This window comes from Pleurodeles waltl, chromosome 6 (genome assembly GCF_031143425.1).
Source record: "Pleurodeles waltl isolate 20211129_DDA chromosome 6, aPleWal1.hap1.20221129, whole genome shotgun sequence".
Taxonomy (NCBI): Eukaryota; Metazoa; Chordata; class Amphibia; order Caudata; family Salamandridae; genus Pleurodeles; species Pleurodeles waltl.
In genome coordinates, this window is record NC_090445.1 from 1,104,455,162 (window position 1) to 1,104,468,344 (window position 13,183).

Below are 13,183 nucleotides of genomic sequence, written 5' to 3' on the forward strand. Positions count from 1 at the left end.
CTCAATATGTCACTTCAGAATATACCCAGCCAAATGCAAATCAGTCTTGATCATGCTCCAATAGGAACATTCCAACCCAAACTGCTGACCCAGGTCCTCTCTGAACTGGAGCTCAAGCAATCTAAGACAGGTTTGACCCTGATTGGGGCTCTTTAGATGGGTGTAGTTTGGTTGCAATGGCCACGTATGGGTATACCCTTTGCCATTTAGCCTGTTACATCAAACGCACAAAAGGTGATGGGAGGATGCTTGCAATAAGTTTAACCACTGGCAATCACTCATGCTGCAGTCCAACCCATCGCTCTTTTGCCCACTATGCCACCTAAGACAGGACCAAGACAAATGCAACCCAGTCTTGATCCTCATACAATAGTAACAATCCTGCACGAACTGGCATGCAGGTCCTTTCTAGCCCGGAATACAAGCAATCCAAGACCGGTTTAGCATTTATCAGGGCTCTTCAGGAATGTGTAGCTTGGTTTCAGCAGCACAGTGGAAAAGGGACCCACATCTGGGCAGACCCTTGACCACTTAGGGCATTACATCAAACACACAAAAGGTGGATAGGAGGATGCTTGCAATAAGTCTTACCACAGGCAATTGTTCCGGGTAGCATTCCAACCCATCCTTCTTTTGCCCACTGTGCCATCTCAGATTAGATCCAGGTAAATGCAAATCAATCTTGATCCTGCTCCAATAGGAACACTCCAGCCTGAACTGCCAAGCCAGGTTGATCTGAACCTCTCTAAATAGGTCAGTTGTCTAGATACGGAGCACACCGTAAACCAGAAATAACACTGCAACTGGTTTGCGTGCCCCTGCCATGTTTTTTGCTCACTACCCTTGTTTTCTTTTTAAATATTACTTGAGGTGTCCCAATGCCACCTTCTTTTTTTTGTTTTTGTTTGAGGAGGCTCGATACTCCTTCTGCATACTTCCCCACATGTACTTACTGTACTAACTACTCTGTGGTGGTGGGCAGATGCAGAATTATCTGTCAGGGAGAAGAAAACTGAAAATAATCTGCGTACTAATTTAGTTCTGTGGAAATACAGATGTGATGTATGTTACGTTGGCACATCAATGGCAATCTGGTTAATGCAGTAATCAAAATCAGTTTGTACATGCAGTTGAGGGCGCACACAGGTATAATTTTCCACAAAGTGAAAAATAATGTGCTGCTCATAGTTATGTACTGGAACAATTCCAGTAGTCCAGTGGCAAATGTATAACATTAGTATGCAGCAGGGACATGCTTACTCAGAACTTGAGTGGTACACATGCATTTGTGAAAACTCAGAACTTAAAAAACTTTGGGAAGAGTGATGCTTGTGGGTGCACTGTCTCTGCTCGCGCAGTAGCAGACTTCACAGCAGAAGACATTTTTGAAAACCTCCTCGAGGTCACAGTACGACAAGCACTGGCAGAAACAGCACATTCCCAGTGAACAATGGGGTGCAAGCATGTCAGGTGTACTGTTTTGTAGGTTCATTTATAAAACACACTATTATTGGTAATTAACATGTTCACACCTTTGTGTTGAATTCACAAAATGAACATGTGCACACCTTTGTGGTGAATTTATGAAAATGGAATATCATTTGGAGTGGGCAGTCCACCTCAAAGGATAAGGCCATGAATCACACAAATTAAGAACAATAAACCTGTGCTCTATCCCTGTTAGTGTGACACGAAGCAGTCAGAAATAAATCAAAGATAATGTGTAAAGTATTTGAGCAGTGCACGCACAGTAAAAGAGTCACAGAAAGCCCAATAAAATATCAAAACTAATTTTAAAATAAGGAGAAAACTATAATAATGAAAGTAAGACAAAAAGGACAAAACACATTAATAATAGGAACCAAAATATAACATTGTAAAGGTTTAATTGAAAACAGTGCCAACAACAGTCTATGGAACTAGCAGACAGTGATCTAGGTGCTCTTTATGGCGATGGCAGTGGTGCTCTGATTCAAACCAACAAATAGTTTGTCCTGGTGAAAGTCTGCCAGTCAAAAAGCCCAAACAACCATAGGAGAACACTTTTATGGTTCCCAGGACCTGACGGGATAGCATTTACAGACTCTATGGGTGTCAGACAGTGTCCAACTGTAAAGTCCAGTCCAGGTTCACTTGCATTGGTCAGCTGCATAGTTTCAGTGGAAGGCCTCTTCCAGCATGTTGTGTCCCAGTAGCTACACAGGCAGTCAGCCATCTGACCCTTGAAGTCCACGCCTTTGCCCTGGGTACATGAGTGAGCCTGTTCAGCCCTCTAAGGTCACAGAGTTTCTGCAAGTCCAGCAAGTGATCTGAGGGGGTGCCTTGGGGTGACAAATCTATGCCTGGCAGTAGCTAGTGGGCGGGGTGACTCCTAAGCACCCCCTAACCAATTCGGTAAAAATACCAAGAGGCAACCCTACCCACTTTTTCAGCAGCACCAGTACACTCTACTACAAACAATCCCACAGTGCTCCTCACTCTCAAAATTCAAGATGGAGAAACTCTTCTCCCATAGTGTAGAGCCAGCGTGCCCATTCAAAGGTGTGGTCAAGGGAATAAGAAGTCTCTTCATCTGTGTTTAATCAGACCTGGTCCAGGGGTAGCTTTCCTCCTGCTGGGTTTGAGTCCAGCCTGACCTGGGGGATGGAAGCCTGGGCACCTTCAAGGGTCATATAATATTTACTAGTGGCAAAGCAGGCCCCTTTAAATTAAGTTCCTGGGTCTATCCCAACCAGTCTTTCTGAGAGAGGAAGTAAAAAGTAGACTTTTATTAAAGATAAAAAATATGTCTTTAAATTAAGTCTTTAGCAGGTACAGGTCAAACATTACAGATTAAAGCGTGTAATCTATATTTTCATTTTTTCTGTGTCCCGGCTATAGTTTGATGAGGGACAATGCCGTTGTGAGTCTGGCTACTGGGTGAACAAGCCATTTCTAATGTCAGACATACCCTAGTCTTAAATATTATGCACCTTACCTTGTGGGCAGCAAGATGTGTCAGGTGTCACTTATTTAATATTGAAAATCAGGTTTGATTTTGCTATCTGATGAAGGAGTGATGTGACAGGTCTGGGCGGCAGGGTTTAAACTACTGCTGTCAGGTTACACAAGGTAGGCATGAAGTTATGTTCTCACAGCCACATTAGTGGATGGCATAACGGAAATTCCTTTAAACCTTCCATGCCAGGGGTGTATTTCTGCACCATATATGCTGTCTTTATGGGAAAGTTAAATGTGTTAATCAGGTTTCAAGCCAGTTTCGACATGTTTTAGTAGTCAGAGCACATCCACTGAGCACTAGATAGCAGTATCCCAGGGTTGGACTTCAACATTACCAGTAGGTGAGTCCAACAAAAATGAAAAACTGTTGAGCATCTAAAAGAGGTCGCTGTGCAACACTGAATAACAGGTATGTACTGCTTCCTAACTCAACAGTAGCCAATTCATCACCCTCAGAAAGAGAAAAGGTGCAATCAACCTGCAGGATTCGAACCTGCAACCATGATGGATTTATACAGAGGATAGATTAGTCCATTGATCCACCAAGACATAGGGAGTCACTTTTAGTGGCAGAGCCCGTTGTTCTATTTCAGCTAGTGTTACATTAGTAACAAACTGAAAAAGCCTTGGCAGATGTTTTCTTTAACATCTATGAGAGGTGCATTTCCATTGGAAACTGCTTTCGAACCTATCAACCCTGTTTTTGAGTAACTGAACCAATGCAACAAACCAGTTGCTCTTAGAGATATGTGTAGAGATGTGAGTATCACTGTGTTTTTATTGTATTGCACATTTTTAGAACATCTGTGTCAATCGTTGGTATTTTATGGACCTTACATTTATCAACTTTAGGAGAGGCCTCAATTACAAGCTTTCGTTAAGTTGGCTATCTACAGCTCACAATATGTTTTTATATATATTGGAGAACCTCAAGCAACTTCTTTATGAGTCATAAATGGGTATTCAATAGAAATGTTTTAATTCTATAATCTAATTGCACCAAACCTTTACACTTTTCATCTGTTATATCCTTGCATCAGCTGCATGGAGCAAAGAGCGCGATGTACCGCAGGATTTTACCAATTCTAGGTCAGCAGAGATATGCTTAGATCCATAGTTACTGGCAAAGCTATTGTGGTCACAAGCCCCCAACTCAAGGTGGACCTAACTCTACTCTGAAAATAACCATGAAATCTAAATTGGTAGAGGAACAGTATTCACCGTGAAATGGCTTAATATGCTGGCATATATCAAATGGTCTTTTTTTAATCCCGTCCAGCCTCTCAAAGGTCCAAATTGGCAAAATTACCTTACGCATCTCCTCAGGTCACAAAAGTACTGGCCCAATGTGTAAAGAAGATTTAGAGGAGAGTAGATTTGTTGCATGCAATATATACCAAGAGAATAAATGAGACACAACTTTTATTCCCTAACAAAGGCTGAAAATCAAGAATTGCTGAGTTAGTAAACTGCTTATAACAATCAGTCGAGAAATAAACCACAAGGGCAGGGAGATGGACAATTAAAGCTTCTTCTAAGTGTATGCTTTTACATGACTTTAAAACATGCGGAGCAATGTGACTGTTGACGAACACCAAGTATGCGTCTGCTGTTTTGTATAGTACCAAAGTGACCTGCTCACGAATGCATCAAAGCACTTTAAGACACCAAACACATGGACATACAAAACAATAGGTCGATTTAGAAAGTGCAGTCAGTCTCAGCTAATGCCCATCAGCGAATACAGATTGTTGGAGGCACCTGAGCCCTGTGTGTGATGTAAAAGCATTCCTCAATAACACCACCACCCAAAACAAAAACTGATGATGGCTAATGGATTCATTGAGAAATACTCACATGAGCAGTGTTTCCCTCTCAGAGGAGGTAGGACCTCACACACCATCAAACCACTGCCAATACCGATACAAACAGACTGAAGGTAGGTGACCAAGACCACTCATGCACTTAGACGCACAAGGGGTAAGAATGGGTAGCATTCATGGGATTTCTCATTCTTAATAATTCAATCAGATCCAGTGCTAGGTTTAGGTGAGAAATGTATGTGCCAAACTATGTCAGTCTTAAATATGTCTGAGGCAGTGATTTTAGTTACCAGTCCTCGACAAGTCCCACTAAAGTTGCCTGCAGGATGTCTTCCATTCCAATATATAAACATCATTCTTTCAACAAGGGTTTTTTATAGTTCTGACTAGTTCTGAAAATATACCACTCTGTCTTTCTCACTTTCCCTATCATCCTACCTGCTTTCACGTAGTTTGGAGTTAATCATTTTCTACACATAATTAACACAAATTCACATCACTCCAGTCCTCCACGTAAATTATCCAAAGTACAAGAAGGTAAAGCCAATGTGCTTTTTCTGAAACAAAGTTCCTTCCACCCACCCCACCCTGCTCCTGGGTAGTGTGAGCAATGGAATTTCCCCAGTCAGTAAATCTGCCAAATTGAGATACTTACTGTTTGGGTGTTTACCTGCAAGTCATCCATATGTTGCAAGCAATCGTCAGACTCTGCATTTTCTCTGTAGGACAGCAGCTCCTCGTCTACTATATCCCTTTCTGACATCATGAGCATGTTCATCTGCTCCCTCTGGCGCAGTCTGTGGGCCACAGCCTCCTTCCCCAAACCAGAACATTTTGTGCCTCCTACATGCTGCATTGAAGGCACCCCGAGGTACATATCCTTTGGGCTCCATTTTAATCCTGGTTGGGCCACAGAGCCATGGTACCCAGCACTTGTAGGTATGCGCTGCGTGGGATCCCTAGTAAAGGTCCGCATCTCATCTGAAGGAGAAGCTATCTCAGTCATTAACTGTTTAGGTCCAGAGCTCTGCTTTCTGGAACTTGGATGCTCTAGACTCAGTGCTGCAGAGATCAGTTTCTCCTGCCGAGCCTGGAAATAATCAGGGTTCAGTTTGTGTTTTTTGGGGGCCGGATAATCTTTTGGACTTCCACTGCTGTAGTAGTTGGATGGCTCAGACCTCGGCCTCCTTAATTCTGAAAGCAAACAGATTAGGACAGTTAGAACCATTTAATTCTACAGAAAAATACGATATGTTGTAAGAAAATATTCAGCTGTGTATAACTTTGCCTACAAGTGTATTTAACTATTGTCCATGGTAGACATGAAATATTTACAGTTCATTACATCACCTCTGTCTGATGCTTTGTTGGGGCCAAGCAGAGCTCTACAGAATCGGCAGAAACACCTCAGATGTATATTCCAAGTAGTTTTTAAGTCATAACCACAAGCATTCCTATCAACAATTCTGGATTTGAATTATTACCCTAAGAAATACCCACACATTGACCTCCACTTCCTTTTTGTCTATGAACTCAGGCTACATCCCACCGATAAAGCCCAAAGTGGAAGACACCTACTAACCCTTGGGTGTTGTTCTCATGGTGGTATAATGGAACCTTCCCGATTATGGCTCCAACATCTACTCTTATGGAGGCCCAGAGTTCAGGGCCAGCACATCATCCCCACTATGACCTGTGCAGTGTGCTGACACCAGAAACCATAGTGTCACACTTTGTGTTATCAGTCCACATGCTGTGTGTTACGCTGTGCTATGCAGAAGCTTGTATTGGATGAGGACTGGAAATCTACCCTCCCTCTCATAGGTAGGCCAGATCCAAACGCCTCACCTTGTGGACCCATTTAGTGTACCTTCTTTCCTGGGTGGGCAGAAGTTTTGAATATCAAAGCTGTACACAGCGCAGACACTCTCACCTTCACTCCAGATCCAGCAACCTGGTAGTAGCACAAACATATGCTCGTATTGCTGTCAACCTTTGAAAAAGTTAAATCCAGATATCAAAGCATGTCACTCTGAAGTTTTGTATGAATATCCGGTATGTAAGAGTATGAGTGTAATTACATTATTAATGATGTTATGCATGCCCATAATTCAATCTAAATTGTTTTTAGCACTTAATTATAGTCGTTTATTACTAAACTGAAAGCTACATCAATCATAAAATTGGAACGAAAGGATGGGGCTGCTAGAGATTGCACCATTTCCTTCATGTGAACACAGCTAATAGGCAATTGGTGGGCAACTCTCGTTAAAGACTGTTTGACTACAGAGGGCGCTTAGTGTTTTCCCTCTTTGGGGCAATTACTATCTAAATGCGGGGAATTCTTTGCCACAGTACATTAGGGACAAATTAGTGTGTATGCACTGTTTGAATGAGAGTTGACTACAAGTGGGGATCACGGTATTGAAGAAAGCAGTGGAACTCTAGGGGGATAAATCAGACTGAAACATGGGATAGTGGGAACAGTAACGATTCCAACCTTCTGTTCTTAATATCCCTCTAGGAACCCACAATACACTCACGTTATAGGTTCATCAAAAGGCACCTTTAGCATTTCAGGCTCCATCAACTCAAGTACTTCCTCTAATCACAGGCAGACTATCCATTGCCCTAAGAAATCCTTCAAGCAGATGAGACAATCTGATGATAAAGCATGCCACCTTGGTTGGTGGGTGAAGCATTTTTATAAGACTCCTGACACATTCACAACCACCAGAACTATTAGGTTCCTCAAATAAGGCAGTTACTAGTGAAAGCCCTCAGGCCCAGATGGCTGGTTTAGTGAGTAAACTTAAAACTAGTCTTTAGATTAACCGTAAAAAATAAACAATTGAGTTAGAGTTTACAAAGATTCAAAGTTGTGTCTTGCAGGCTACCTGCAGATGTTTCATGTTCACACCTATCCACTGATCTAAGTTACTATTATTGGTATGTGTAGCCTGCAGCTCTCCTCTGAATAGCTGTGCTACTAAGATACAGATCCAACTAAGAAGCTGAGTTGGCTTGTGGAAGATTTCCAGTTCTACATATAGCAAGGGGAACTCAATCTTAGACTAATGAGTTAGTTCCCTTTGAGAGAGTTCTATCCATTTAACACCATCCTTTGGAGCACATCCAGAACACTAATTTTCTTTTTTTACCAATTCCAACTGTTACACAGTTATTAAAAAGTAGCTCATGAGTCACAAATGGGCCACGTGACTCAAAACAGTGACAGCATCCCTTTGACTGTCATCACTATGAAAGGTATAGCGCGGATTCCTACTACTATTGTTTCACCAAGAAGGCTGTCATCGGAGAGTTAAGTGCCAGTGATGCTGTCTTACACAAGGACTAGCAACTTTAGTCCTCCAAAGTTCAGTTTATGAAGTGTGAAATGCTTTGTGTTGATCAGAGCTACAAATCAACCATATCTTTCTTTTTAGCTACTGTTACTTGAAAAGGTTTTCCTCAAACTAAACACATGCTGATGCGTCATGGCACACATCTGAAAATTTGTCACACAGTGGAAATGAAATACTAATAAAATGAATGATTTGAGAAAATTTGAACTTTTTTGTTCTTAAGACGGATGGAATGTAACTATGATAATATTGATTAGGAGTGGAGACTCCTAGCAGTTCCTGTAGTAGTGCTTAAAGGGACGCAGGTAGTTTTCTATATGTGCATATGGTGTTACACTAGGACGTACCAAATTTTGTAATACCAATTTCAATAAATAATGTGTAAAATCCTTTCTGTTCATTAGAGCAACACATCAACCAAATCTTTGTTTTCCAGCTCCCATGACTTTAAAAAGTTTTGCCTCAAACTAAACACATGCTGTTGCGTCATTGGCACCCGGCCGTCTATCCTCTGTAAATAATGTTGAAAGAAGATCAAGCAACCCTGAGCATACCCTGTGTAGGATATGCTTTTCAGTCGTTGCTTACAGTTTCAAATGTGTTTAATACATTTGAGGAGTTCTAGTTACCATTGCAAGTTGTCTAAAAGCACAGGATCTGGCGTCTTTAGTCTAGAGCAGCAGAAGCATATTAACAGAAGGGTTGAAAAGAATAAGTTTAAATGCCAGGTGTCCTGTTAAGTACATTATTTATGTCATGCTTCTCAAATTTGGGGCAATTGGCACATAACCCCAAACCTCCTGCCTCAATACCTTTGCCATTTTACACTTCAATTGGGGTGATGAAATATTGTTTTCGGAATCTTGCACAAGCTGTAGCTGGAAATCATTTGTGACATACGATCTGTAGCTTGAAACTTTAATATTTTTTATATGAACTACAGCGCCTTGAAGCCAACACATTTAATTTGGGCATTAGAATAGAGCCATGAGAACTGGGTGCAGGATCCCTTTCTGATTCCTAAATTTCAGTCTGTCCCCCTTATTATGCAGTCATTCTGTTGGCTTGCTCACTTCTCACTACTCTTGCCTTGACCTTCTGCATGACGAAGGACATAGTCAAGCGATAACCCAAGATCACTTTGTTATCAAAAGTAAGAAATGGAAAGGGACCCTATCCTTAACCTGGGGCAATGAATAAACCTACATTAAGCGCACTTATATTCTTTTAGAAGAATTACACATTTCTTACATTTTAGATCAGTTGCTAATTTGATGACTCTCACAATCATATGATGACATTCAGTTCTGCTCTTCTGACAATTTTCTGTTCGATGAAAAACCTGTTAGATTTCCTCAAATGCGAAATAGTTTATATTGTAACATTTTATACTTGTTATCCAGGACCGTGTTTCCTTTTGAGAGTCTTTCATGAGAACCGAACATTAAATATTTCCATTCTCAGAAATATGACTAATGAATCCCTCACTGCCTGACTTCCCTGCAGGATATTCACAAGCTTTAGTGGCTGAAGAAGGAGACGACAATGACTCACGAAAAACAAGACAAGAAAATAGTTGAATCACAAACCTGTCTCTAAATCTGAGCCTTTTTTGTACTTCAAACAAAATGTGACTTTCTTTCAATTTGATATCTTACACGTGGTATTACATACAAGTATTAGTTGTTTAGGTCTTGGAAATGCCCAGCTTTAACTATCTGTAGGCAGACCTTATGTTTCTAATATAATTTATACTCAAAGTCGGCTTTCAGTCAACCTCTTTCTCATGATGGGATGACATTGTTATCTTTCTTAGGCATCTGTGCTTGATTCAATAACGTTCGTCACTTTTCTCATGTTTGTCCCACCCATGAGCATTGTGGTTTGACAGTATTCTTAATGAATGAGTTGTATCCATCCACCGTTTCCTTAGGGGGACTCTTTTAAGTCTGGCTTGGCAGCATCGCTGTCTGATGCATCATGTGACCAGTATACACCGCACGTAAACACATAACAGTCTTCCTCATCCCCTGGCTTGCATGGGTGATCTCCCTTCAGGCCACAAGGCTGCCTGCTGAGAATGGCTGCTGCAGTGGATACCCACCCCACTTCAAAACCACAGCCCCTGCCACTGTCAGACAATCATCGCATTGCTTGGGTTGCTATTGCTATGCTCCACCGCTTTAACCATAATCCGAACATTGCCACATGGATGAGTGCTGTCTGAGCCCAGCAAGCCTTATTTATTTATATATTTATTCTAGAATCCCCCCACCAAACACTTTCTCAGAGTGCTTGTAAAGGAGGAGCAACACGGTTCTTGGGCATATCTAACTCATCTCAATGTAGAAGATTTAATATTCATTTTTCATTTGTTAGAACAGCACTTTTAACAGTGTGACTGTTACGAAATGTTTGGTACTCAATTTACTTAGTTGTTAGCCTTGCCCAGTGCTTAATTAGTAAAAAAAAAAAAAAAAAAAATACAGTGAGTGGTGGTGCCAGCGGTCAGTGCTATTAAATGTCCCGGTGCCAAATGAAGGCTGCACATTCGCTGCCTCTTTAATCCATTACCAAACACTTCCTGACCTTTATCTCACTCTAGCGGGGTCCTGCTTCACCCCTTTGAAACGGGTTGAACTTTTTTCAGTTCCTCTTCGTTCCCCTCTGCGTACCTTCTCTCTCTTCCTCTCCCTAAGTATCTGATGACGAAATATCAGCGTCTGTCCCCAAAAATGAGAGCCGTGGGCCCAGCTGCGCCCATAACTTCAAAATAAGCAGTGGCTTTGACGGAATTTGTTGACGTGGCGATCGTCACGCTGTTCAAGTGCTCAATGATTAAATCTTTAGCCTGCCTAGCTGAAGTGGCTGTAAATTCTCCTTATACAACAATATTAACTGCGTCTTTTGTGTGCTCTTACTAAACCAACATTTGTACCATTACCAAAAAGCTTCATTCACAGGCGAGGAGGAACACCGATTTACTATTATTTATGTAGCTCTTCTTCATGTGCTTTTAAATCACAGAAGTCCAACTGTGAGATAATTTATGGTACTTGCTTAACAAAGGCGGATCAAAGGCTGGCAGGACTGTATTCGAACTCGTGATGCTGAATGGGGCTCGCGCTGGTGCTGATTTTAGCATACATTCAGTACTACAACAAAGGAGATGTAAAAACTCAGTTGTGGGCTGAGCTCTCCTTAAATTATGTTTTGTTTAATTATTTAATTTGAATTCCCCCTCCCCCGTGCCTCCTCGCCCCACCTCGCCCCGCCCTACCCCTTCTGCTAGCCGCGAGACGCACCTTCTACGCGGGTGTGCACGCTCTCGGCAAATGCATTTACTGGACTGAAAAAACAAGCGGCAAAGCCTCAGGCCTAAGTGAGCTACAACCCTCGGACGGCACCCTTAAGGAGTCAGAAACGTCTGAGCGAGGAGGTGGTCAATCACCGTGTAAGGCTGGCATCTAGTCAGGATAGTTTCAAGAAAATATTGACCTTTTTCTCCACTCCTCAGCTCAGACCTGATTTACAGGAGTAAATTAAAGCGCAGAAGTCAGCTCCAGCAAAGAGTTCCAGATCTCAGGTTGCAGTGTGGGTGCATTAACTCGGGTTGGCAAAGTGAATTAACCCACACGGACAACGCCTCTTCGCATTCATCGGCTTAGCACTTGCATCAATCCAGCCTCAATGTTTACTCCCTACATTTGGGGCTTTGATCCACGGATACAGGGTGACAGTGGTGAGGGCAGTACGGTGGTGGGGGCGGGTGGGGGGGGTCATTGGGCATGTCAGTGTGCCAGGGTAGGCAGAGGTACTGCAGTGACGGAAGAGAGAGAGCAGAACACTTGGGCTTGAGGGTATGATGTTCAGGGCTGTGAAACCAGTATAGATCACGACATTTTAGGATTCTTATTCCACAGTCCAATGGTGAAACGCTGGTGAGATTGACTGCATACTTTTACTAAATCGAGCTTTCCATGTGGCTAATACAGTAGTTTATTGGCTCTTAGAGCTACATATGGCCTTCGTGGTGAATGGGCTATACATCAGATCAAATCCATGCTCACTGACTACTAGAGTGAGTACATAACCAACGGAGCTTAGTCATTGGCTGTCCAGTGATTGGTATGCCTGTATCAGCTTCCAACCCCTGGGCTTCAGATGTGCTGTAGCCTTCGAACTTTGTACCTGGCTTTTGGGGGGAATGTACAAACAGGACACCCCTTCTATTATCGACCCGGGTGTAAAGTCTGACAAAGCTACTAGACAATAGTTAAGGGCGGGTGAGAGAGAAAGGTGAGTAGGAAGTGTCATAGTGAAAAATACTAAAAGCATCTCTAATACCCTAAAGTTCCAAGGGCTATTTCCCATTTTCATCACGTCCGAAAATGGGTTATTGTTTGGCTACACGTATGAAATAGTATTTGCGTAGTTCAGAATAGGTCGCTTCCTTTGAGCAGTTAATAACAGTGTCACTACTATTCTCTTCTAGGCCCGAATCATTTTATCAAACTTAGACTAATGAAATACCGAGTTGTTCCCTCTAGGATTCAACACTCGGAACCTGCAGGGTTAACAGCCCTTGTAAAGGTGCACACAACTCCCTACGGCAGAGGTCTTCAAAATGGGGGGCGGGCCCCCCTAGAGGGGCCTGAAGTGATCCCAGGGGGGGCCCAGACTCTGGCCAAAATAAATATTATACAGATAACAGGCCTTTGTTTTAAGCAGAAGCATGTTATTTCAGTTTTAAAAAGGTAACAGTACTTAACTGCAATGTTTAAATAGGTTTAGACATATTTAAACATTACCATGTTTATAAAATAATTGTGAAAAATTCTGAGGGGGGGCCCAATGATTTTTATTTTTCAAGTGGGGGGGGGTGCGGCATTAAAAAGTTTGGGGACCTCTGCCCTACGGGAACATGGTTTTCAGAGCAATGTGAGGGGGTCAGTGATGACAGTCCATCACGCAATGCAAACCAGAACAAAGTGC

At 42.2% G+C, this 13,183-nt stretch overlaps 1 protein-coding gene across 9 annotated transcripts in view; it reads right to left on the reverse strand.

Moving 5' to 3' along the window:
- Window positions 1-13,183, reverse strand: part of CAMTA1 (calmodulin binding transcription activator 1) — a 2,488,613-nt gene that overhangs the window by 115,101 nt on the left and 2,360,329 nt on the right. For 5 of the 9 annotated variants that reach the window (XM_069240215.1, XM_069240211.1, XM_069240216.1 and 2 more), the window contains one exon: window positions 5,494-6,017. In XM_069240215.1, the coding sequence (XP_069096316.1) occupies window positions 5,494-6,017 (524 nt within the window). Of the gene's footprint in view, window positions 1-5,478; window positions 6,018-13,183 lie in introns of all 9 variants that reach the window. The other 4 variants (XM_069240212.1, XM_069240214.1, XM_069240209.1 and 1 more) reach the window with 1 other exon arrangement.